A 26,109-nucleotide genomic window follows, 5' to 3' on the forward strand; every position below is an offset into this window, starting at 1 on the left:
AGGCTCCACACTCATGAATTGGGTGTCACACAGAGGAAGAGTCTCTGCTCAGTTCCTCTGCTGGCTTCCCCATGCCCAAGTCTGGGGGTTCATTTCATCTCTGCAGTCACCCCACAGCCCTCAGTGCTTTTCAGAATTTTTTGTGAAAAACTTTAAAGACAAAAAAGTGGAAAGAATCTTTTGATGAAAAGTTCACTCCTAGATTTTATAGTTGTTCATTTTGTGCTGACTTCTTTTTAAAGTCCATTTTACACACCATTCCAGAGAGCAGGCAGCATCGCTCAGCTCTAAGCCCTCTCCCCAAAGTTAGAATGTGGTGTAACAACAACAAAAATATATTTAGGTGAAAAGCCACTTGGAGATGCAAAAATTAACTCACTTTTAGATATCCTACCTTGATTAAAAAGCACATGCACTCTAGCTGTCGAAGAAAACCTGCCTTTTAACCACAGTTATAAACAATTTTAAGCAGGTATGGGATGCACATGTTTAGCCCCACAGGCAGGAGGGTCATAAGTTCAAGGCCAGCCTGGGCTACCTAATGAAACCTTGTCTCAAAAACAGTAACAACAACCAAAAAGAAAAAAAACACTTAACACTTGTAACAGCCAACTGTTAGCACTTGAGTTTTCAACACAGCCAATAACCAGATGAGAGAACATGCAGTTTGTGAGATCACTGTATACTAATAAGGAACATGGGAAATAGACAAGTGGGCTTTTGTTAGATTTTCTACCAGTGTTTGCAGCCCTTTGAACCAAATTGGGAAGAGAACATCATGTATATATGAGCCAAAGAAAGGGTATTTTTAGATACTTGCAAGACAGAAAGCAATCAGAGAACTCAAAGACATTTTTAAAATCAGTCTTAGAATGGGTGAAGAATTCACTCAGCCCCACAAGTACAAGTGACAGGATTGGGTCCACTGTGGCTCTGTTCTTGGTCTAATGGAGGGTCCCAGGTCTATATTGGCCTCTACTCATAGTCCAGTGGTGCTCTGGGGATCGTCTTCCTTTATTGAGAAAGAGAATAAATTACTATTACTTCTACTGGGAGTAGAAAACAAAGAGTCTTAAATAAATAGGGATCTCCAATAACAGGACCCAAGTTTAAATTGAGTCTGTCTCCAAGGGAAGATAGACTCCAAGGGAGTATTTCGTTGTATTCTTCCCTCGGTGGAATGCCTCTGACCCTTGAAAGTTGTAATGTGCCTTTCATTATAAAAGTAGGAATATATCCTGAATGAAGTTCTTAACTCAAGATTAAATCTAAAATACTCTCTGGCTCCTGAAAAGGCAACAGAGGAAGAACATCACCCAAGAGAGGAGTCAGGGCCCAAGGCAAGATTCTGCCTATTTATTCCTATTAGTAAATGCTTATGGATGCTATTTACTTTCCACCAGGCATTATTTTGAGGGCTTTACAATTACTGACTTACTTAATCGCCATAATGACTATGGAAGATGCCTGCCAACTAAAGCTGACTTTGAGCTCTGCAGGAAGTATCTTTCCAGTGTTGAGTCAGCAGGTGGAGTGGTGATGGCCCACCTTTGCAAAGGTGAAGCGCTACGGGAAAGGCACGAAAGCGCCCAGGAATCTGCAGGAAGTGCCAGTGGTTGCACCAACAATGACAACATGCTAGGTGGCTAAAAACCACACCTTCATTCCCAGAGTTCTGTAGGCGGGAAGTGCAAACTCAGCTTCCCTGAGTCAAAAGCAAGGCATCTGTAAACACAGCCAGGCTCCAGCTCCAGCTCCAGGGGGCCCCTTCCTTCCTTGACTTCTCCCTCAGTGCCTCACTCCATCTCTCTCCCATCTTCACATGGCCTCAGCATGTTGGGTCCCTCCATGTCTTACAGAGACACCACTGATGGCATTTGGGGCCCCCCTGGATAATCCAGAATAATCTCCCAAAGATCACCAGTCACTTCTGCAAAGGTCCTGTCTCCATCTAAGGTCACATTTATAAGTTCCAGAGACATATTATCTTTTTTGGCACGGTTGGGGGGGGGGTGCCAAAAAAAAATCACCTAATAGGAGCTATGCCCACTGCCCCTGAATCAACACCCCCTCCCAAATCTGAGCAGGGCTCCTCAGAGCAGAAAGAATCCTTACCTGTAACATCATCAAAGGCCCAGGAAGGCAGAAGACAGGCAAGGCAAGGAGCTGAAAGGCTCAAGTTGCCAGGTGTGTGTGGTACTCTCCGTGCTGCTGAGAGTCAGAATGGATGCAAGTCTTGTCTCCCCTGTGGCATTTAAAGGGCCATCCTGCCTCTTCCCTGTACTCCCCAGGGTCACCTTGAACAGATACCTGGTAGGGAAATGCCAGGCAAGCCCCTGCTCTGGAGCTGAGCACTGACTTGAAATGAGGGACAGAACTGCCTCATGGATGTTCTGCAAACAGGTGCACACTCCTCTTTTTGTCATGATAGGGCTACTTGTGCCAGTTTATACCTGCTTCATTTTATCTGTCCTGCCCTGAATTCCCTTGTCCTGGCTTCTGAAACCACTTTTTAAAAATTGCATTTCATTGTGATCTTGGGAACAAGAGCAGAGATACTGTTCATCTAAAAAGAGTGCATGGTGGGGCACAACTCTGTGCTACACACACCTCCCACACCCACCTGCGGGCTTGGGCTCAGCTCCCTAGAGCCACGGATGCCCACCCATCACTTTCTAATTAAAACGGAGGGGAGGGGGCCTTAAGTACAGGTATCGATCATTTTCCAAAAGCTCTCAAGTGAGCATGAAAGTGGTTAGGGCTGTGCACAGCTCACCCAAGGGTTAAGCTCATAAAGAAAAACCCCGCCTCAAAAAAACAGGTATTCAGGTGACATGACACACTGCTTCAGATTCCTTGTCTCAGCCCAACAGTTCTCATAGACTGGAGGTAGTGGAGGGGCGAACCACTTGACTTCCTCCTACAGTCTGGCCCTTCCTCTTCTCAGGATCAAAGATTGGAGACAGATTGGGTAGGTCTACCTTGCAGCTGGTGGGTCTGGGCCACCTCTGCACCCAATCCTAACACTCCTTTCAAAGATTAGCAGCTATCTTTGTGGTATCAAGAAAAATGGGGGCGGGGTTTGACACTGGTGGAGTGGCTGAAGGGGTAGAGCATCTGCTAGCAAGCATGAGGCCCTGAGTTCAAATTCCTATACTGCCAAAAAAGATGGTGAGGGGGTTGGAAGAGGGGGAAGGCTGTATATTATGAATTTATAAATGGGTGATGTGTTTATCTTCACTTACCTGAGTTAACAAACCAGATAAAGATTGCAATCCTATCGTAATGTGTTCTGTTTTTGCTGGTTTTGTTGGTGCTGAGGACTGAACCCAGGATCTGTGTGTTCAAAACACACACTTTACCATTGAGCCACATCCCCCACCCTCAATAATTGTTTTAAATTGACCATTTCCTTCTGGAGTTTGCCTTTCAACGCCCCTAGTCCCCACTGAACACTCTCCCCAGCCATCCCTGCACACTCTAGGACTGACAGGCATGGCTACCCCAAAATAGTGATGCAGAAAAGGACCCTCCTGCCCCTCCCCATTCTCAGACAGCCACTGTAATTTCCAAACTTCTGGACCACTGTTGTGCAGTAAGCTTCTAGAGAGCCATGTCTGACTGCCCACAGTAGATGCTCAGTCCTGGAATGAGTAAGTCAGTAATAAGGAAATGAGGTAGGCCTAGTGGTGCCAGTCTGTAGTCTCAGCATCAGAGGCTGAGGTGGGAGGATTGCTTGAGCTCAGAAGTTCAAAACCAGCCTGGGCAACATAGCAAGACTATCTCAAAAAAAAGGAAACAGATGGGAATCTTTTTGGTGGTACTGGGGTTTGAACTCAGGTCTCGAGTTTGCTAGGCAGGCACACTACCATGTGAGCCACACCTGAGCCCTGGATCAGCCAATTTTAAACAGTAACTTACTGAGTTGAAAAGTTACAAAAACTCAGTTTATTCTGAAAGCCTTTATAGGAGAAAAGTATTTCTACTGTTGGCAAGAGCACAAAATGTTATTTTAAGCCAGTAACTTAACACTTAAATTTAAAAGATACAAACATGCAAAGGAATAAAACCTTTTATTGTGTGTGAATCATAAGCGCTCACGTGGGCTGCCTACAGCATTCAGATCTTGCCTGGGTGCACACACCAGTGCCTGCAGCCCCACTCCCTGCGTGTGTGCGTGCATGCACTTGGGTCTGAGCAGTGCAGGAGGGTGCAGGAGGGTGGGCTGGGTTTCTGTTCCACACACTGCCTTCAGAAGTGGCCCCAGTCTCAGCTTCACTTCATTCATCAGACATGAGGTGCTTGGTTTCCAGTCATGTCTTCGCTTTTGGATGCAGTTGGTCATGCCACAGACAGTACAAAAGAATCAACTGTGGACAACAGAGGAAGTCTTACAAAGACTCACACTGCTGACCACCACAGGGGAAATGCTTCTGAGGCAGGCTGGGGCTGTACTGGACAGGGAGGGGCTGATGCATGGTCTCTCCCAGGACCACACATCTGGCCAGGTGAAATCTCAACAGGAGACAAGCATGAAGCAGGACACTGCTCTTTAGTGGTTATTAAGAATGTGGGCTTATTTTCCTAACTGTAGGGCCAGGGACCAAATACAGTGGGCCATACTAAGTCTTAGAGAAAACTAAGATGTGCCCTGGAAGAGACTAGAAAGCCCTGCGTCAGTGTGAAGAATGGCTGGAGAACCTGCAGAGGGCCCCGGGACTTGTGCTTTGTGAAGATTCAGGTGGCATCAGTACAGGCTGGAGGCTGTTACGGTGTCAGGCAGGAGACATTGAGGGCTAAGCTGCACTAAGTGAAACAGGTGAGGGACACTTGAGAGGGAAGCTGTCAGGCAGGGACTCTGCTTGGGCAGGGCACAGGTGGATGACACTGATCTTTGATAATGGCAGGACTGTCCTGGTGTTAGGTAGGCGCAGGGGGCAGGGCCCACACCAGGGCATAAAGGGAGAGCTGGAGGCATGAGCCCTGTAGGAAGGAGTTGCCCAGTGGTGGCACAGGAGGGAAAGAGGAGCCCAGAGGACACAGCCCTGCACAGGAAGGGAAGAAGATGTGACAGGATGGGAGCAGGTGTCCTGTCTCAGGAGGAGCTCAGGGAGGACAAAGTCTGTGAAGATTAGTCAGCAATCAGCTTCCCTGTAACTTTAGGACTGTGGATTCAAGAGACTCGGAGAAAAGCAGTGAAGAAGTGGAGGAAGCAGGCTTAGATTGGTCCAGATAAACAACTATGCATGTGCATAGGCTGAGGGGAAAGAGCCACTGTGGAGGAAGGAGAACAGATGAAGCAGCAGCATCTCTGAAGACCCAAAGAGGAAGAGTGTGAGATGGAGTAGCAGCGATACAGGAGAGCCTGTCTGCACGGTGATGCCATAGACAGAGGAAGGAGTGATCTCTCCCTGTGGGTGCCGGACACAGCCTTCTGCATCCCAGGATCCTGTTTACTCATGTGGAAGGAAAGGAACCCCTGTGGGTCAGGAACAGTCCCAGGAGAGACGGAGGGAAAAGCACAAAGAGGTTCTGAAGTGAAGAGAGAGTTCAGGCAACTGGCCACTGGCTGGACTCAGCACAGGAGCAGGAACAGGCTAGGGGCCATGGCAGAGGTCACAACTCCACTCTCAGGCCCTTTATTGTTGGGTTCCTGGAGGTTATTATGAAGAAGGGAGCAGTGGAGAGGCATGTGCTGCAGAGATAGAGCAAGAGACTCGAACCCTGAGTAGACACAGATGGTGAGGCCGCCTGGATGGCCCCCATGAGGTGATACAGAATCTTTGGCAGCTGGCCACAGCTCTCGATGGGTTGAGATGCAGAGCAGAGAAGGGACAGAGGTAAGTGGGGAGGTGCAGGGAGGGAAGATGGCTGGGAGGGGGTGTCAGATGGCTGTCAAGTCCTTAAGAGTAGGTAGGACATGCTCAACTGTGAGGAGAGGATCCCAGAAGCAGTAAAACCAGGGATGGACGCTGCTGTCACTGAAGATGACAAATGGAACTCAAGTGAAGAACCAGTTCTTGAGGAAGATGAGGGTGACCCAGGGCAACAAGACGAGAGGCATGGGCCCCGTGTGGTGCCTACTTATTTACAGCTCCTCATCCAAGGCGAGGAGGAGCCCACACGCTTGTGTACTTTCAGACATCCTGAGACTTGTAGATGGCACAGTCACTGCCCACATCCCACTCCATCCTCTGGAAGAAGTAGACCATGGTGCTCTCCAGCAGCAAGCCACTCAGGACAGCAAGCAAGGAGAGCTTTCGGTTGATGTTCAAAGTCACTGGGAAGAAGGAGAGCAGGTTCTCTCGTAAGAATTTAATTAAATGACACATATAGATTATGAGGTGATGGGAACTGTTTTGTAAAGCTGTTGTTAGGAAATTTGCCCTCACTCTTATTAATCAATGTATTTTCTTTCCCTGTGTGGCCATCTTCAAACCTTTTTTTTTTTTTTTTTGGTGGCACTAGGGTTTGAACTCAGGGCCTCACACTTGCTAGGCAGGTGCTCTAACCACTTGAGCCACTCCACCAGTCCCATCTGCAAACCTTTTGAGGGAATCAAAGTCTCTGCTTACAACCAAACTTCTCCTCAGACCAAGAGGCAAAGTCACATCAAGATTAAAGGGAAAATGAAAAACAGACTCTAAGATTTTAAAGACAAAAACAGACGTGATCCTTGCGGGGTCCCTCTGCAAGATGACCAGCATTCTGATAAGTACAGGCAGCACTTTTCACAGTGCACAGGAAGATGAAGGCCCATTTTCTGAAGGAGCAAGTACTGTGCGGCATGCATGGCAGTACTTGCTGTTCTACCCTGGCTTGACAACCACCCAGCTTGTAACTTTGGACAAGCCACTCACTCCTCACAGCTCACGAATTCATTCACAGGACCAAGCAACAATGGCTGCCCTATTATCCTCACAGCGCAGAGATGATGCAGATGAACACACGCTGAAGACTAAGTGCTATGTGGTTACACTTGACAAATACTGACTCCCTGCAGACATGCTGGGTACTGTTACGATTCTATGAAGCACGCCAGTGTTTGGTGAAACTGTGCCCCAGAGCCAAGGTTTGGCTTCCATGTGGGCTGAAAGCCGAGATGGTAGAATGAAAACAGCACTGACCTCTGATTGCCTGGAAGTTTGATGTGAGGACAAATACTTTAATGAGCTTGAGGCACAGAGGTGTGTAGTCGTGTTCCCAGATGACAGCTGGAATCAGCAGGAGCTTTCCGTAGCTTGATAACAACAGCGCTTTCAGCAGCAAAAAGAAGTTGGGCTTTTTTTTTGCTGTCATGGGTCGCTCTACCCACAGGAAAGTAAAAATGCCAATAAAAAAGGCAGTTTGTTCTAGGGAGGAAATGAGAAATAAAGATACAGAAGTCTCTATCCAAGTCTTATCCCTCTACAAAGAAATAAAGCTCAATTTGAAATCTAAGATGATCAGCTGATTTCATAAGAAACGCTTTAACAGTTACAGTTTTTCTTCTTTTAAAAAATCATACCCTGGCTTTTGTGTCAAATCCTGCTGTCGGGATTAGGAAACATTTCAACAGCTTTCATCAAGTCTTTCATTATCCACTGAAGAAAGAAAACAGGACAGAGGCATCTAGGTCTGGAAGACTGGCCATCCTAAGGATGGCAGACATCACACATGCACCTGCAGATGTTTTCCTTGAGTACTGTCCAACTACTTACTGAGCAGAGTAAAGCTCAAACTGTGGACAGAAGGAATAAGAAGGACCACCCAGTGAGGCAGCTTTCCCCATCACTGGAGACATGTCTCAGGCCCTTGAGAGAAGGATTCTCACATGGAGTGCCAGGCTGAGCTAACTTCCATCCTTCTGCAAAAGCACGCCAGCCTTCGGGTCTGCAGTGTCTTCTGAGGTTTTCCGAGCAGTGTTTTAGGGCCTCATTTCTGCGGGCTCTGGGCCATGAGGCCCACTAGCAGGGGCTGCTTCACATCCTGCAGGGACAGTGACCCACTGCAGGACCAGGGAATCATTTACTCTGACTATTCCCAGAGCCATAGACAGGGGGGAACCCTGAACCTGCCTACCCCAGAGGGTGCTTGTGAAAATCACATTAGATAAAACTTGTAAACTATTAAATGCTACATTTAGGTAAGTTCTTCTTAATAAACTTCTTCAGGGCTTTACAATCTAATTAGAGATTAGATTAAGGAACATAAAAATGTAACAGGTGAAGGAAATTTCTGATGAAGTGACAAAATATCCACTATGGAGTAGTTGCTATTTGAATTCCTAACTATCTGAAAACAAGCCTGGTTTGTTTTTTACTTAGATAAAAAAAAAATATGGACATGTAGCCGTTTATCTTTGGGTATTATCAGGCTTTGCTGCTGCTGCTGTCTTTTTTTTGCAGTGCTGGGGATCAAAGCAAGGGCCTGGAGCACATTAGGCAAGTGTTCTACCACTGAGCTACCTTCCCAACTGTTGGTATTTTGAGGTCTTTCTATGTAGCTCAGAGTGGCCTTGAACTCTCTATTCTCCTGTTCAGCCTTGAGAGGGCTGGGATTACTGGTGTGTACTACCATACTGGCTAAAGCTTTGCTTTATTTATTAATGCTTTTGGTGTTACTGGGTTTGAGCTCAGGGCTTCATGCTTGCTAGGCAGGGGCTCTACCACTTAAGCCATGCCCCCACACCTTTTTGCTTTAGTTATTTTATTTTTTTTTTGGTGGGTCTGGGGTTTGAACTTACGGCTTTGTGCTTGCAAAGCCAGGTGCTCTACCACTTGAGCTGCTCCATCAGTTCTGCTTTAGTTATTTTTTTGAACAGGGTCTTGAGTTTTTTGCTTGGATGGCCTGGACAACAATCCTATTTACACCCTCAATGTAGCTGGGATAACAGGCACATACCACCATGTCCAGCTCATTCACTTTTTGCCCAGGCTGGCCTCAAACTGTGATCTTCCCACCTCTACCTCCTGAGTATCTGGGATTATAGTCATGAGCTACCATGCCCAGCCAAAGCTTGAATCATACTAAGTTCTACATCTTGCAGGTGATACCAAGTGTGTTTTTAGTACTGTTGTTTCAGGAGATGTAAATGTTAGCGTCTTCCTCTGTACATTTCAAGTATCATTTTGAGGGCTGGTGGCCAAGTGTGAAGGCTTCAGCTTTTACCCCGAGTAAATGGGGAGCTACTGCGTTCGGGCAGAGGTCGCATGGTCTGACTCGTCTGTGGGACACAGGCTATGGGAGCAGGGCTAGAAACTAGGAGGCTCCTATGCTCCTCCAGTTACGGAAGGAGTGGAGAGCAGTGCAGTGCAGCAGCAGGTCAGGGATTTCCTGGAGACTTGACAGGGTGCTTTGGTCCCACCATGAGAACCTGGAGGGCCTGTGGCTGTGATGGGGAGGATGTGGGTGGAGGCATAGGAGCTGGGATTCAGACACAGTGATTTACAAGCTGTTGAGAAGCAAATGGACCAGGTTTCAAGGTCAGGAGGAAGGTCGAGATTGAGATGGATACTTGGGAGTTCCCAGCAGAGAGCTGAGATGACCAGGGTGACAAAGGCCAACAGAGAGGGCAAGAGGGCATGTGGCTCAGAAACATGACACCGTAGTGGGCTGGAGACAGAACTACTAAAATAACAGTTCATGATTCGTTTAATGATTTACTTATTACTTTAAAATTTATTTTTTGGCGGCACTGGGGTTTGAGCTCAGGGCCTCATGCTTGCTAGGCGAGTGCTGTTACTGTTTGAGCCACTTCGCTAGCTCTTGATTATTTATTTTTTTAAGAAAGAGTCCTCTGTGTTGCTTAGCCTGGCCTCAAACTCCTCAACCCCCATGTGCAACCATGATCGACTTAAATCAAGGATTTAGAAGCAGAGAAGTACGGAAACTAGCAGTAAATCATGGAATTTAACTTAAAACAATGCTGACCCTGGAAAGATAAATCATAAATGTGAATTCTGAAGAAAGGCACCTTCCAGACACAACAAGTTTTGGGAGCGGCCAATTTCCCTGTATGTGGTCAGGTAAGTAACAGGCTTTCCTATTAAATTTTCTGGATTAGCATAATGCAGTTAGTACAGATTAGTCATATTTGGCAATTATCAATCCGTTTTGATAAAGATGGGATCTACCTAATCTTCAAAGAGTGAGCAGAACTTAAAATGACACCTTCAAAGTATTTCATAAAACTTTTCAAAGTATGTTCATTATGCTTCAAAGTAGTTCATAAAACTTTTCTCATCTGGTGAGTGTCACACCACATGTTTGATGACAAAAAAGAAGGCAAGTGGTTTAGACAAACTCACCAGCAGGGTAGCAGCAGAGCTGAACAATTCGTCTCAAGTCTGTACTAACTAGCTCCTCTTACCAAGGACTAGGACCTTGTGTCTTAGTTTTAATCAGAACAACTCAGAATGACAAGTGAGGTGTTGCTTACCTAAAGAAGCAATAGCAAACATCCTATAGAAATCCCACTCCTTGGCATATCGGATCAAGTCGTCAGGGGCGGTGTTCTGGTTTGAATCTTGCAGCTGCCACCACCTCAGGTATGCTTCACAAAGCAAGCAAAACATGCAGAGTTTCCCATGGATCTGACGGAAAGAGACAATGCCATTCAGTCAGGAAAAGCAGCACTCTGTTGTATTTAGTGCCAGCAGGCAGTGCTGGAGCTAAGCATGTAGTTTTGAACAATGTACCATGTAGGCAATTTCAAATTCAGGTAAGCTGAAATTCAGTTCAGCTAACTACATTCATTCTGTCAGTCAGTGGTTCCTAATCGGCAAGAACCACATGGGAGATTTCTTAAATTTCAAACATCTAGGCCAAGTCCTGAGTCAGATTTTTGGTAGAAAAACCTAGACAGGTATATTTTGAAGCAATTCCTGTGGGGACTCTAATATGCCTCCCTCATTAAAAATGACTGCTTTAAATAGTTCATCTTTGTCCTGTTTTTGACATTTGCCTGATACACCCAACCAAGCACAAAATTTATGCGACCCACCCTCAGGTGGTAACAGCAATGAGAGGATACATTTAATATGAAGGTTCTATGATACCACACAGAAAACTATTAATCTGAACATGAATTTAAAAAATTGCCTTTGGGCTGAATGAGTTTAAATTAATACAATGAATGAGAACAATTAAAAGGTAGAAATAAGCTGGAAGTTCTTGAGAGTCTGAAAGTACTAAGCAGTAAGAATCAGTTCTCACTCCTAGACATTTCTGTATACATTAGGCTTTGTCTATCACTATCAAGCAGAGGGGAAGAGAGTGTGTGGGAACCCAGCGTGAAGGGGCAGGCACCAGCCTCTGGTTGGAGGCTCCTGGGCTCATGCTGGTGAACACAGAAGCCTGTAAACTCAAAACCCAAAAGTTCTGAGTGATGTGGTCTGGGGGGGGCCTCAGTGTGGAAGGCTCACCCCCCCCACACTCAACCATGACTCTAACAGTGTAGTGAAGTTTCAGGATCAATGTCCTGGTTATTCAACTTGAGGGGCAGGGTAGGGAAAAAAAACAACGGCAGTTAATTTTCACATGAGCCCAAATCCAGGATTGCTAGGTTAAGCAAATGAAAACATAGGACACCAGTGAAATTTGAGGTTCAGCTCGACAACAAATGGTTTGTTTTCTGTTTCATGAAATACTTGGGACATACTTATATTAAAATGTTTTCTTTGTTTATCTGATTTTCAAATTTACCTGGGTATCTTGTACTTTACTGTGCCCAACCTATTAAAGAGCTTACAATTCAATACACCAAATGCTTATGTTCAAAAATCCAAATCCTTAGGTTAGTACTTTTAAGACTAAACTCGATGTTGCTATTCTCCTCATACATTCCTGTGGGGAAGCAGGTAAAATGGCATGAATAGTGTTTCAGGGTATTTTCTTTTGATGCTTGCTACCTCCTTTAGGTATATTTCTATCCTGCCTGGATACGTTTAGTTTTGTTCTGTCCAGAATAAGAGTGTTTCAGTAGGTAGCCCACTAGAAGCTAATCCCAGCCATGGCTGTTAGCTTCCTGCCGTGATCACATTCTTACACACCCACTAGGCCAAGAGCACCTGATATTTCTACAAACTTCCAGTTAGTTTTCTCAATAATATTCTTTAATTCTGTTCAAAACTGTTGTTCTTTTAAAATGCAAAAGCAACATCACTAAGGTTAAAAACTTAGTAATCATCACAACTTACATTTATCTTAGTATTGAAAAGAATATGCCTGTAGGCCTGGGCTTTGCACAGAATAGCATTGATCAGGATGATAACAGGATCACACTCGATATACTTGTCTACAGGTTTCTGGCAGGACTTCTGAAATAAGTCAAGATAATATTAGAGTAAGCAAATTCATACATTTTGAAGTCTTAAAGGACTTCAACATGACAGAGCCTATTTTTAGACTTGTACAGCAACAAAGCCCTATCAGTCTTACCATTTAAGTATGACTTCCCCTTACACACAAAATGTTCATCTGAGTAACAAGTGGTTTCATAAGAAACCAACTATGTGCTTCTGGCTAGAAATGTTAGTATTTTAGAATTAGAGAAGCTAAAAAGATGTTTGACGTGAAGCCTGATTCCAGCAGAAAAGTATCCCAGAAGATCCCTACATCCCCACCGTTGCTTCTGACAGCTACAGGTAGGCAAAGAACAGGGCACAGTGCCAACAACCCTAAGGTGATAGATGCCAGGGTGAAGCCTGGGTTTTCCTCCAACACAGCAAAGTCTCTCTTTGTTACAGCAGACAGTGGAAAGTGCTAAGCATTAAGCAAGGAACTGGGACCCAGGACCCAACCTGGTTCTGGATCCTGAAAATCAAGGCTCCCTTTGCTTCCAGCTCATGTGCTGCTGAATGACTTTTTCCTCCCTGAAAAGTCACCAATTTAGAGTTTGACTACAATATAATCAAATACCAACACTATTAGAACATGGGCATATGAAGCAGCATAAGTTACAAAGTTGCATCAATGCTACAATTCACTACAAAAAACAACAACAAAAAGCAAACAAATGGCTCCAGGTCAAACAAAACATGGGGAAAGCAATGGGTAGACAAACATACTAGGATGGCCTTTTAATTATACCCCAGCACCAGAAGAAAGTCAAGTGCCTTGCAGAGCCTTGACCCTGCATTTCAATATAATGAAAAACTGGATTCGTTTCCAGTCATGTAATTACGAGAACTAGGTATGTGTTCTATTATCAAGCAAACCAAGGAAGGGACACGCGTTACTTCTTTATACTTAAATCTACCTAACCAGAGGCATAAGGAGTTCCTATTTTTTGCAGTTCTTTAGCTGAGCAAAGAATAAGCCAGCATCTAAACAGAAGCCAGAGTCAGAAATCAGGATTTGAACAATTTTTAGAAGCAGGCAGGCAAGCAGGCAGAAACCGGGACCAGGAGGCATATTCACTTGTTTCGCACATGCAAGAGCTCTCTTTCCCCAGCCACTTCATGATCAGGTACTTTCAAGAAGCTAGATAGCCAGCTAGAGCCTTTAGTCTCTAACTTCCAGGACCATACAGTTCAGGCGGGGAGGACAAGCCCAGCGCTGGAGGGTCACGCCTGTAATCCTAGCTACTCCGGGAGGAAGCGATCACGAGGATCGCAGTTCGAAGCCAGCTTGGGCAAATAGTTCCAAGGCACTATCTCGAAAATACCTAACACAAAAAAGGGATGGTGTAGGCCCCGAGTTCAAGCACCAGTACCGGGAAAAAAAAAAAAAGGCGGGGGGGGGGAGGACAACCATGCTACCATACCGTCTGGTAAGTGCCACAGTGGGATGACACAGGGTGACCAGACACCAAAGACATAGAGAGCTCCAGGTACCAGCGACTTGCTGCGTGCCCTGCTCGCCTTCCCGCACAAAGCTCTGCCTGTCGGGGAGCTCCTGACAGTCGGCTGGGTCCCTCGTCCTTTTGGTCCTAATTTTCCTGCGCTCTTCACCTTTTTCCGCCTGTATGCAGTTTGAAGGCCACACACGCCCCGGAAAAATGCAGTACAACACCTTACTGGGAGCCACGGTGACTACTTTTAGCAAATGTGTTTTCTCACTCTGGCAAACTTACACCGATCCGTATCATTTACTATGGAAGAGACAATTCTCCTTCAAGAAGTTCCTACGGCAGCATTGCTGCGGTCCAGGGAGCCACTCACGGGCCACCCTTGCACCTTCCCCTTCCCTCCCGCACTCATCCCTAAGCTGGCGCTGGGCCCCGCCCACCCACGCACGCAGATGGTTATCTTCAACACGCCGTGGCTGTAGTCTCGGTACAGCTCCCGGGCCTCCCGGTTGCACTCAATGCAGCGGTACTGGCAGGGGGCCGAGGCCGCCCCCGCTACACCCTTCCCAGGCCGCGGTCCGCTGCGACCTCCAGTTCCCATGGCCACTTCACAGCACCCACTTCCGGTTCTGGGCGGAAGTCATCAAGCCTAGACCGGAAGCGTGCGCCGTGGTGCCTGCTGGGACTGGCAGTCCGAGCGCCAGGCACGGGCCCGAGGCTGACTTGGGCCGGGACTACTACTCCCGGCGGGCGATGCCCCCGTGTGCCCCGCCCACCTGCTCGGCGCGGGCCGCGCGCGGCCGCACATGCGCCGTGCGGGAAGATGGCACCTGCGGGCTGCGGCTGCGGCTGCCGGGGCGGCACGGGTGTCTGGGCGCTGCAGCTGCTGCTGCTGCTGCTGCTGAGCGTGCTGGTCTCCGCGCGGGCCACCGAGCACTACTCGCCGCTGTCGCTGCTCAAGCAGGAGCTGCAGCACCGGCAGTCGCAGGAGGCCCCGGTGGGCGGTGGCTGCCCGCAGTCGGGTGACTGGGCGGACCAGTACCCGACAGAGTGCGGTGAGTGGGACGCGCCGCGCCGCCCTCCCCACTGCGGCCGCGGGGGCCGGGCGTGGACGCGTCCGGGCGGCGGCGGGGACCGAGGGCGGCGGAGACGCGGACCCCGCCCGGAGGGTGTCTGGCTGGCGAGGGCCTGACCGTGCAGCTCCCTGCCCGCCCGGATGGGTGTGTCGTGTTCAGCTCGTCCCTAAGAATTCCATCCCCGGGAGAAGGAAGGGAAGGGAAGGGAAAGGAAGGGCAGGGCCATTGCATCTGCGGGTGACATCCGGCTCTGCCTACAGAGCTGACCTGTGCTCGGCAGGTCTCCCCCATAGGGGAAAGGGCCTCAAGCCTGGTGCCTGGTTCATTCATTTCCAGTGCTGTCAGCCTGCTTAGTAAATCCTGGCAGAGCCTCTGGGCAGAAATACACGGGCACGTTTTTTGAGCTCTGAAGTGGGTCTTTTACCCTTCGATACCTCCCTCTTTGTCCCTTCCCCTGTGCGGTTTCCTCATGACTTGGTTTGGGAAGAGCGTGTGTCTTCCAGCCTCACTAGGAGCTGTTGGGCCGTTTTTAAGGCTCCAAGGCCGTGTTCTGTAGCACTTTGTGCCTGTGAGGACGACACCAATTTTTTTTTAGTTGATGAGATGTCAAGATTTGCACAATCTGGATTCCTTTCCGCACAATCTGATTTCCTGGAGGAAGTCTCAGTGGCTCACTGAGAGATATGTGACTTCTTTATTTTGCGTAGGCCTTGGCTGCTAACAGCATATATATTGTGGCAGCATCGGGTAACCACAAAAATGGCCATTACCAATGTCGCTTTCTGTGATTCTGAGCAAGTGAATTACCTGTCTGCAGAATTGTCTTCTCTGTAAGTGGGAAATATTGTTTACCTGAACACAGGTTTATTTTCCTCACAAGGGTGCTGTGGCATACATGGAGTGCTTGCTGTATGCCAGGTGCTGTTGTAAGTGCACTTAGACTGTTAGCCTTGTGGATTAGTCGAACAGAAAAGCAGTAGCACCCTCATTGGATGGCAGCTCCCTATCTCAGGTGAGGAAACTGAGGCATGGTGAAAATGCCCCTCCTGAGGTCTCAGTTGGAGGAGGAAGAGCCCAGCTTTTCTGCCTGTAGACAGTGCATTGCTGAGTGATTGTGGGTAGGAAAGCACACCCGTAGTGGTCGCTAGCTTGTTGTTCATTTTGGTTAAACCCTCCTCTTCCCTCCTGTAGCCATGCAGGCTAAAGGAGGAGACCTTGGTTCTGGTCAGAAGAAAGTCGATTGTTATCATTGATGTTGGTGACTCATTTCGTTCTGTAGCATCAGGTTTGTACCAGTATTTAAGAATCCTTGTTTGAAGCCAGGCACCAGTGGCTCACACTTGTAGTCCTAGCTACTTGAGAGGTTGAGATGAGGAGGATTGCCATTCAAGTCCAGCCTGGGCAAATAGTTTGTAGACGCCCCCATCTCCAAAAATAAGCAAAGCAAAATGGACTGGGAGGTGTGGCTCAAGTGGTAAAGAGCCTCTTTGTGAGATCAAAGCCCTGAGTTCAAACCCCAATTCCCCCCCCCAAAAAGAAAAGAATCCTCATTCAAGCTGACTCTGATGTGTGTGTTAGCCCCCCAAGTAATGATAGAGGTAGTTTCTCATAAAGTAGGCAATTGAAGGAGCCCTTCTGTCCTTTCTCCATCCCCTCCCATCTGGAGAACATGGTCTAATGTTCTCTGCTTCAGAGCAAACACACTGTTATGAGGCTGTACACAACTGTGTTTAGATACTTTAGTTTTCTTTCTACCCTTCCACTGGAGTGCTTATTGTCTCAGTTGGGAAAGAGCAGTATGAGTCTTCAAACAGCCTCCTCTGGGCTGATATGAATATTCAGAAGCTGGCAACAGTTGCTAAGAGGCTGGGCTGTCCCTGCATTTGCTCCTAGACATGGCAGAGACCACGCACACTGCTTGGGCTCCAGCTATTTCCTTCACCTTTACCGATTGCACTCTGTCGTAAAGGTTTCTGAAAGACCTCTCATTTCTCTCCTTACCTTGGACAAATATACAGAAACTGGGCCATGTGAAACCTGCCCCAGTCATCTGTTCCAGGCTGTATGGACAAATTCAGGATTTACTGACAGGCAGCTGATGGTCTGTATCCAGAGCCCCTGTGTGAAAACAAAATGGTCTAGATAAATGCCAGGGTTCAGACCTGATCAGGTCTTCACAGGCACACACATCTGACTCACCAATCTTGCCATGGTTGCCTATTTGTTCATCTAGCCATGAACCATCCATGTCAAGCCAGCGCCTGTAGGGAGGGCAAACAGCAGCACAAGGATTTTCAGAGTACTTCCTGCCACTCTCAGGTGCACCTGCTTGGGTGTATGTCTGCCACCAGCTGTTGAGAGAGACTGTTCCCTTATGGCAGACCCCCAGGGATAGCAGGTGCAAACACAGCTGTGGCTGGCAGCCCACCATCTGAAGGTGTCCCACACTGGTGGCTGCTGGATGCACTGCCATCCAGTGGAATCCCCGTCCCGGACAGTCTGACTCTCAGATCCATTGCCTCGATGACAGGCATGCCACATGTCTCAGCCTGAGGCATATGTGTTCCTGAACCCTTGTAACTTTCTTCTTTCCATAAGCTTGTGATCCTTTGTTTTCCTGTGGAGAATATAATCTTACTCATTAAAAAAAGAGCACTGTATTGTACATGGTTTTAAAAATAAAAGTGAGATTTCTTTATTATCTTGGACCTGTTTTCAATTTGTAGTTGTGTAAGGAAATGATGAACAGTTCTTTCCCAGTTCCCAGTCTTCCATGCATTCCTTTGACACTGAAATAGGTACTGTGTTTGTCCCCATTTACCCAGAGGAAACGGAGGCAAAGAGAAGTTGAATGAAGTTACTCAATAGGAGTAGAGTCCAGATTTGAACCTGACCTCCTGACCACTCCTGTGTTGTATCCTCAGTAATATTTGCATATTTGTGTAATTTCTTCTAATGTCAATGATAAAATCTGTTACCTTTAAACTTTATTTGTTGAAAGTTATATCCTTAAATGATGTCTAGGCTGGGTGCTGGTGGTTCATGCCTGTAATCCTAGCTACTTAGGAGGCTGAGATCAGGAGGATTGGGGCTCAAGGCCAGCCTGGGCAAATAATTGTGAGCTCTCATCTCTAAAATAAGCAGAGCAAAATGGACTGGAGGTGTGGCTCAAGCAGTAGAGCTTCTGCTTTGCAAGCATGAAGCTCCGAGTTCAAATCCCAGTCCCACCAAAAGTAAGTTTAAAATAAACAGTGTCTAGGATTTTATATTTGACACGTGTAAGGATACATCTCAGATCCTAATACTTTGCACCGTAGAGCTAGAATGGACCTGTTCTTCCACTGGAAAAACTATTTGTGTGCCTCTTGGATGCTGCTAAGTGTTATAGATGGTGATGGCCTGACTGAGTTTCTTGTGTGGAGCCCGTGTCTTGATGAGGGAAGGCGTGCACATAGATTAGGCCCTGTGAAGGTGACATGGTGCAAGGGATAAAGGGTCACGTGGGGTACTGTTGGAAGAGGTGGCCAGGGAGGCCCTGCTGAGGTGACATTGGAGCTTAGGAGAGAGAGAATATTGGAGAGGTCTTACAGATGTCTTAACTCCACCCCCTGATTTTATAGATCTGGTCAGTTAAGTTCTAGAATTGTTGGAACTTGTCCATTCATTTAAGGATTCTCATTCTCTGCTCTTCCTGCCAAAACTAAACTGCATCTCATTCACGTGTAGCACTCATGTTTTTTTGCTTTGTTTTTGCTGTGCTTAGGGTCAAACTCCAGGCCTTGCACATGTTAGACAAGTCCTGTACCACAGAGCACATCCATAGTCCCTCATCCTGTGCAAAATACATTTCAGACACCCAAAGATGGAGCTCAGGATCCCAGGATTGCTAGGCAGGTGCTGTCCAACTCGAGCCACTACCCCCCTTGGATGTCATTCTGGTAGTTTTCAAATAGCCACCTCCATCTGGTCCGTGACTTTAGCATATTCCTGTTTAATGCCTCAATTTGACAGATTAATTTACAACCTTGGGTGCTTTAGTTTATTGAAATGTATAATCCTTGAATTGAGATTATTTTCCACATTCTTTGTGGAGAAAGAACATTTAGTGCCTGTCTCTCCAATTTGGTGGCATAGCCAAGAAAATAAGTAGCTATGAGCTCTGTTTCTGACAGCCAGTGAGAATTAGAGGGCTAATCTCTTCATTGAGGAGTGGCTCATTAAAATTCAGGAAGTTGGTGTCTTGCTTATGCTCTTAGCTGTGGCTGTGCCTCAGAGGAGCTGGGAAATCAATAGAAGGAAACTGTAATGAGCACTGCTTCCTTTTTTGTTGGAGGAAGTTAAGAACCAACTTTTGTGCACTGTGGAGGCAGCTGCTCTACTAACCCTTACTGCTGGTGTGTATGCTGGACACCCCCCACCCCCCACCCGATTTTCTGTGTGTGATTGCACCTGGTTTTGTTCACGGGGGAGGGTAGGTCCTGCCCAGATGTCCTCTTCAGGGATGATCTGAGTCATTTGTTTGCAGGGTAAATTAGCTGCTTACTGTGAATATGGTTGGTTGGTTTTTTTTTTTAACCTCTGGGTGGGGGCAAAAGACTCCTAGCCTGGGTTTGAAAGCTGCAGGTGCTTAGCAACAGGGAAGGGACAGAGTGCAAGCACCAGGCTTACCCATGCTTCTCTTTGTGAGGCTGGGTGCTTTGGGCTCATGTTATCTTGCAGGGAAAATAAACAGAAGATTTACTGAAGTACTGACAGTACTGAACCTCAGTGCTTTTAGCTGTGGGTGAATGCTTTTCAACATGGTCCTCTGTTGCATCTGTTTTATTTTTTATTAAAGTATGACATCCCAAAAATGCGCCTGTCACAAGTATATATAGCTCAGTGAATTTTCACAAATGGAATGACTTATATAATTAGAAAACTCAAGTCAATATGTGTTTGTTTTTAAGCTTCTTGAAGTTTCATTCCATGCTGACCCTCTTCTTGTTTGGATGATATTTTATCTGGTGTCATCTTTGAGTCCAGATGAGCACAGGGCAGTGGACTTATACACTGTGCAAACACTGGGGTTCTTTTCTGGACACTCAGGAGTCCTTTGTCCAGTGCCTGTCCTCTGCCCAGGACCTCTTGCACACATAAAGGCCAGTTGGCTTTTCTTGCCACTTTGCCCTGTCTGAGATCCTCGAAGGGACTCTTTTCTCGTCACTCGTTGTCCTTGTCATTGCTTGGAGCTGCTGCAGTATTCTAGTTGTCCAGCCACCTGATTGGGTTTATAGGGAAGTTTTTTTTTCTTTAAAGTGTGTGCCACTTGGCACACCTGCCTCATCTTCAGTCTTGCCTACAACCCCAGGAGTCTGATTCACCTTTGTGAGTAGCTGGCCCCCCAATTTTAAAACACTGTATAAAATTACCTTCAGGGTATGTGTATAAGGTGTGTGTGAAACATGAGTGAATTTCATGTATATATTGGTAGTATTGGGGTTTGATTCCAGGACCTTACCCTTGTTAGGCAGGCACTCTATCTACCACTTGAGCCATTCCTCCAGCCTGAATTTCATGTTTAGACTTGAGTTCCAATCCCAAGATACCTCATTATATGTATGCAGATATTACAAAGCTTGAAAAATTACAAAATGAGAAGCACTGCAGTCATTTTCTGTGGGCCAGGCAGTGTGTCACATCTCCTCACATTTGGCCCTCTTACATGTGAGGGCACTGAGGCAGGGCCCTCTACCCTGAAGGACCTGCCAGTGAGGACTGTGATCTGAGCAGTCTTACTCTATGGCCTGAGCTCTGAACCACTGTTAGATTGCCTCCAGACTAACTGCATTTGAAGTTGAGGAAAAAGTAGAATTAAGTATGAGACCTAATTCTTTGAAAATGCTTGTAGAGTTTAAACACTTATCTAGCAAGCTAATCAAGAAAAGAGAGAAGAGGCTGGACGAGGTGCCTCATGCATATATCTCAGCTACTCAGGAGGCAAAGATTGGAAGAATCACAGTCCAAGGCCAGCCCAGGCAAAAAAAAGTTAGTGAGACTCCCATCTCAACAAACAAGCCAGGTGTGATGGCATGTGCCTATAATCCCAGCTATGCAGGAGGCATGGTTAGGAGGATTGGCTACTGTAGTCAAAAAGCTCAAGACCTTACCTAAAAGCAAAAAAGGGCTGGTGGTGTGGCCCTAAGCCTTGGTGGATATCTTACCTGCATTCCACCCTAAGTGAGTGATCATCAGATCCAGAGTGTAGCTTTACTTTCCCTGACAGGGCCTGGTATGCTGTCAGCTTCCAGCTGACTTAGCTCAAAGTGAGTACCTTCTTCCCTCCACAACCACCTTCCTCCTTCCTGTTGAGCTTCCTATGTCTCTGATGTTACCTCTTCCCTCACCGCACAGCCAGGAACCTGCACATTTCCCTAAGAACTCACTCTCCTCTTTATACCATGCATCTCTTTAGACTGTGACCCTCCCACACACTACAACCCCACCACCTCTGCCTTTGCCCTGGCCTCCCTGTTCTGCTCTCTACTCCACAGCTGTCAGCAGCATCTTTCTTACAGTAAAGAGGAAAGAGGATAAATGAGCAAGACCTTAAATGAGAAACAAGGGAAACTGTAAAACTAAATAGAGCAATACTAGAGTAAATGAATTAGAAACAGTAGCACTAGAATAGACAGACTTGTTGTCACTTTAAAGAAGCTGAGTGTGAGGGTGTACGCTTGTAATCCCAGCAAGCAGGAGGATCATTAGTTAGAGGCTAGGCTGGGCTATATAGCAAGACCTGGTCTCAAAAAACACACACACATAGGAACATGTATTCTGTTTTGTGGAATGAAGCGTTTAATGATTCTAGAATCAAGAAAAAAGCCAATTGAGATCCTTAAACTGAATTGTTGCAATTTTGTCCTTTGACACCATGCAGACAAGAAGAGGAGGACTGAAGACATGGCCCAAGTGGTAGAGTGCCTGCCTACCTTACAAGCACTGAAGCCCTGAGTTCAAGCCCCAGTACCACCATAAAGGAGAGAGAGAGAGAGAAGAAGGGAGGAAGGGAGGGAGAAAGTTCTATATCCAGTGAAATTTATCAGAAAATGAGAAATAATCTTCTCCAACATACAAAACTCAAGGAGTCTGTTGTCCGAAGACCTCCTTGAAGTGGCCTTAAAGGAAGTTCTGCTGGGCTCTGACTTCACAAACATTTTTGGTCTGGAGAGGGCTGAACCTCTCCAGCTTCCCCACAAACAGATATAGCCTTAGAAAAGTGACTCTCCCTGAGAGCGAGGTTGTCGTGGGGTGTCACAAGTGCTTATTGGTTCAGTTGAGTACAGAGAGACAGTACTCAGGAGACTTATTTCAGAGAACAGGATTTTATTCAAACAAATTCACACGGCACTTTTCTATGGATCCTAATGCCTGTCTCTTCTACCCTAGCCAGCCAGGAGTTACTCAGATCTTCCCCCAAGTCTCGGCACTGTATGACGTCTTCTCAGCTGATGAGGGGGTGTATCTAAGCCCCAGGGGATCCTCACAGCTGCCTTCAGTGCAGGTCCAGTTTCACGGTTCACCAGCGACACCCAGTGGTCATTGGGAGAAGGGGCACGATCACAAGCGGTGACTGCCTCCATGTCAGGGTCTTGGGATGGTCTCTGACAGCGTGGTTTCCAATGGGCGAGGAGGCGAGCAAGCTTTTGGGTTCTGGCCTGAGTTTATATACCCGGTGGTGACCTCACCACCCCTGTTATCCACACTGTCACCTTAGGGTTAGCTTGTTTGCATATCAGCCACCACCTTAGGGTTGGCTTATTAGCATATCAGCCTGTCACACTGGCTGGTTTCTAAGTCCTAACACACACTAGCTAATACTTCTTATTTCAACAATTTTTCATACTTTAACACAATACAATCCATCAATACAACAATCTTATGTGTGTTCACCACATGGGGGCTGCCTGGTGGATCTCAGATGCTCCAGTTAGGGCTATGGTGCAGCTCATAGATATAATGTGAATATACATAGCTGCACTGAACTACAGTACACTCAGAATGGTTACAATGGTAAATTTCATTATCTTATTACCTTACTACAATAGTCTCTCTCTCTCTTCTCTTTCTCTCTCTCTCTCACACACACACACAAGAATACTAATTCTTAGGTCAAACAAGAGTAAGCTGGGTGTGGTGGTACATGCCTGTGATCCCAGCACTTGGGAGGTTGAGGCAGCCTTGGCTGCAGCAAGACCCTGTCTCAAAAACCAAGGGGTTAGGGCTGTGGAGTGGCTCAAGTGGTAGAGCACCTGCCTAGCAAGCATGAGGTACTGAGTTCAAACCCCAATATCATAAATCCAAAACAACAACAAAGAAACCAAGGGTTATGGAAGTAGCTCAGTGCTTGCCTAGCATTTTTGAGACTCTGGGCTCCATCCCCATCACTGCAACAGACAAACAAGAACAGGATGAGAACAAGTGTAGACGTGCATGAAAGGAGGAATGTTCACAGCCCAGAGGCTGTGAGTGGATGAATGTAGAAACCTCTGCTCATCAGCTCACGATGTGAAATGGTAAACACCCAGAAAGATGCCAAGAAGAAAAGTGAATTCTGTGATGTGCTTTGAGACAATTTTTGCAGTAACCACCATGATCCAACTGAAGGGAGGAGAAAAATGAATGCTTCCTCCAAGGAAATCTATATTATTTAAATACAGTGGACTGGGAGCTGGTCTGTAGTCCTAGGTACGTGGGAGGCTGAGGCAGGAGTATTGCTTGAGCCCATGAGTTCAAGAACAGCCTGGGCAACATAGTGAGATCTCCAAGTCAAACAAAAACAAGTAAATACAGCTAGTGGAGCTGTAAAAAGAATAAATTTTAACCTTCTACTCTAGACAGTTATAGTTACAATTCTAACAAACTTAATTTTTTTTCCTCACAGACCTTACCAAACCCATGAAAAACACTGATTCCAAAATTTAGTACTGTTGGGAGAAAGTTACATACATAGCTAGATAAATCCTAAGAAAGACATTATTAATGACATCAGCAACCAAGTAAAAGAACAATCTGGCCCGATTAGTTAGAATTTGTTCCAGAAGCAGAAAAGATGGTTCAGCTTTTAAAATATTGAGTTAATTACCTTAATAGATCAGGATCATCTTACATCTTAGGCAGCTAATAAAATCCAGTCAGTTTTTCCTGATTTCAGTTTTCTGGTGAACCAAAGAATAGGCAAATACTTTAATGTGGTAAAATCCATCTGTCTTCCACCATGGCCAACATGCAGGTGGCCATGGATACTGATCACTGTTGGCTGAAAAGGTTTTTCTGTCCAAGGTGTAGAGAGTTCTGGGTTAAGTGAAGTATTAATGTCAGAGATATGCAGGGCTGCCTGTTACCACCACTTTCACAGAGTGCTTTGGGGAATTTTGTCCAATTATAAGGTGTTCGGTGACTATGAATGTTAAAAAGACCTTGATGAAATCACATGAAGATGGTACACTTGCCAGCTGAGTAAATGGAAACACTAGCGGAGCTGTTATGAGTTCCCTGAGGTGAGAGATGAAACACTCTGCTCGAGCCAGTTAGACAAAGATGCACAGCGTGCTGGTGTTTCTGCCTCGTCCACTCTCCCAGACACTGGCCTTCATCTGATTCCACCTGCTACATCCTAACTTCCTTCAGAGCTCCATTTAGTCGTGGTTACAAACACAAACTGCAGACTGCCTGGGTTCACCCCCCCCACCCCCCCCACTCCCGCTTTGGTATAGAGTGTGGCCTTGGGTAGATGACTCAGTCCCTTTGCCCAGTTTTTCTCATCTTTACAATGGGGGCTCTGTATGGGGGACTGTAAGCACTGGCTGATGTTACTCATGTCCTCACAGCCTCTGCCTGGCTAGGCCACTTGTCCCGTGTGCTCTGATTTGCTCTGGTTTGCAACTCTCACACTGCTGTTAGCAATTCATGTGTGCTTCTGATGGCTACAGACTTTATGGGTCATTTCTGGTTTTGCTGATCATTGAGGCCAGCAGGGTGACTGGAGCATGGAGATGCCCAGCAAAACGCATTGAATCAGTGCTTCTCAGCCAGTCTTTAAACATCACAGCAAACATGTGAGTCCTATATAAAGATCAAGACTTGAATAAGTAGGTTGAATTTTATAAAGACGTCAAGTCTCCTCTTCGATCTATAATTTTAGTATAGATCAATTTTAGTATTAGATTGATTTGTAATTTTAATAAAGTCATTGAAGGAATTTTTGTTTTGAAACCTCAACAAAACAACTTACGACATCGTAAGTATTTGTGGTGCTGCCCGGTAAACTTGGGAAGGTGAGGAATTACTGCACCTGGGGTGGATTCTGAAGAGGGACTGCTGAGTGGAAGGAACAAGGCAGCGTGCATGTCTGGGGACTCATGTTAGGCTTCCTGTCTCACCTTCTGCCTCATACAGTTGTGTTCTGACACAGACTCCCTGCCGGGGCTGGCTGTCACTGTCCTTTGCATTGTCATACCTGTGTGTCTGTGGATATAGCATCCCCCAAAACACCTTCTCCCCACCTACCCATCTGAATCCACCTCTCCAGTCCTGCTGGAGCCTTGGGGAATGTGATGGTTCCTCTTGGGCAATTGGCCCTGTCTCCTGTGGGTTGAAGTGTACAGGAGAATTTAAATGAATTGTAAGTTCCTGGAAGGCACAGGTTGATTTTGATGCTACTCTGTAATCTATTCTGACCCTCAAGTGGTTCCATGACACAATTTAATGCTCTTTAATTACTGCTAAATTAGAACATACCTTTTAAGAAATAATTTATTGAGGTGAAGGTCTCATAACATTTTTTCACTCCCTCCTTTGTTAGAGTGAGCTTTCGTTCTTGCTCCTGGATGTTACTGAACATACCTGGGCTTAACTGGGGGCAACTGGAGATTCAGAAAAGACATAGGATAGACAGACAAAAAATGGGGTCAGGTGTGTTGAGTGCTCAGGTGGAGACGCCCAACCCTCATTGCTTCTTTTCTCTATCTTTATTCTTTAAGGCCTTACTCCTTGCAGCTATTTAAAACCTTGCTTCTAAAGTCTTCTTTAAAACCTTGCTTAAAACCTCTTTACTGAGACTCCGCACTGTCCCATGTTTGCTCTTAGCTTATCTTTAGCTTAATTGCTCTGAAGTTCTTTTGCCCCCAGGCTTGCAACTTTTCTTTAGCATTCTCTCTTTAGCTTTCTTCAATCTAACGTTCTCCCTACTGAGCTATTTCTATAGGGTTCTCTTTAGCTTTC

General features: G+C 46.3%; 2 protein-coding genes across 15 annotated transcripts in view; one reads left to right on the forward strand and one right to left on the reverse strand.

Annotated features, from left to right (window-relative positions):
* Positions 1-319: 319 nt before the first annotated feature.
* On the reverse strand, positions 320-14,394 carry Arv1 (ARV1 homolog, fatty acid homeostasis modulator). 8 transcript variants are annotated; one of them, XM_074056892.1, is made up of 6 exons: positions 14,220-14,394; positions 12,180-12,299; positions 10,421-10,574; positions 7,128-7,352; positions 3,246-3,336; positions 320-1,012 (listed from the first exon to the last, which is right to left on the reverse strand). In XM_074056892.1, the coding sequence occupies exons 1-5, from the start codon at positions 14,370-14,372 to the stop codon at positions 3,278-3,280; spliced, it is 711 nt and encodes a 236-aa protein (XP_073912993.1). In that variant the 5' UTR covers positions 14,373-14,394; the 3' UTR covers positions 320-1,012; positions 3,246-3,277. The 8 variants fall into 8 exon arrangements, 7 of the variants coding, with proteins under 7 accessions (XP_073912993.1, XP_073912992.1, XP_020032238.2 ...); XR_012442234.1 differs by lacking the exons at positions 320-1,012; positions 3,246-3,336 and adding exons at positions 4,055-4,370; positions 6,085-6,280; XM_074056891.1 differs by lacking the exon at positions 3,246-3,336.
* A 175-nt stretch (positions 14,395-14,569) lies between these two features.
* Ttc13 (tetratricopeptide repeat domain 13) overlaps positions 14,570-26,109 on the forward strand; it is a 61,926-nt gene continuing 50,386 nt past the window's right edge. For all 7 annotated transcript variants that reach the window (XM_074056884.1, XM_074056885.1, XM_074056886.1 and 4 more), the window contains exon 1: positions 14,570-14,826. In XM_074056884.1, coding sequence (XP_073912985.1) covers positions 14,595-14,826 — 232 coding nt within the window. In that variant the 5' untranslated portion in view covers positions 14,570-14,594. The remainder of the gene's footprint in view (positions 14,827-26,109) is intronic.

The sequence above is a fragment of the Castor canadensis genome, chromosome 15 (assembly GCF_047511655.1).
Source record: "Castor canadensis chromosome 15, mCasCan1.hap1v2, whole genome shotgun sequence".
In the NCBI taxonomy this organism is placed as follows: Eukaryota; Metazoa; Chordata; class Mammalia; order Rodentia; family Castoridae; genus Castor; species Castor canadensis.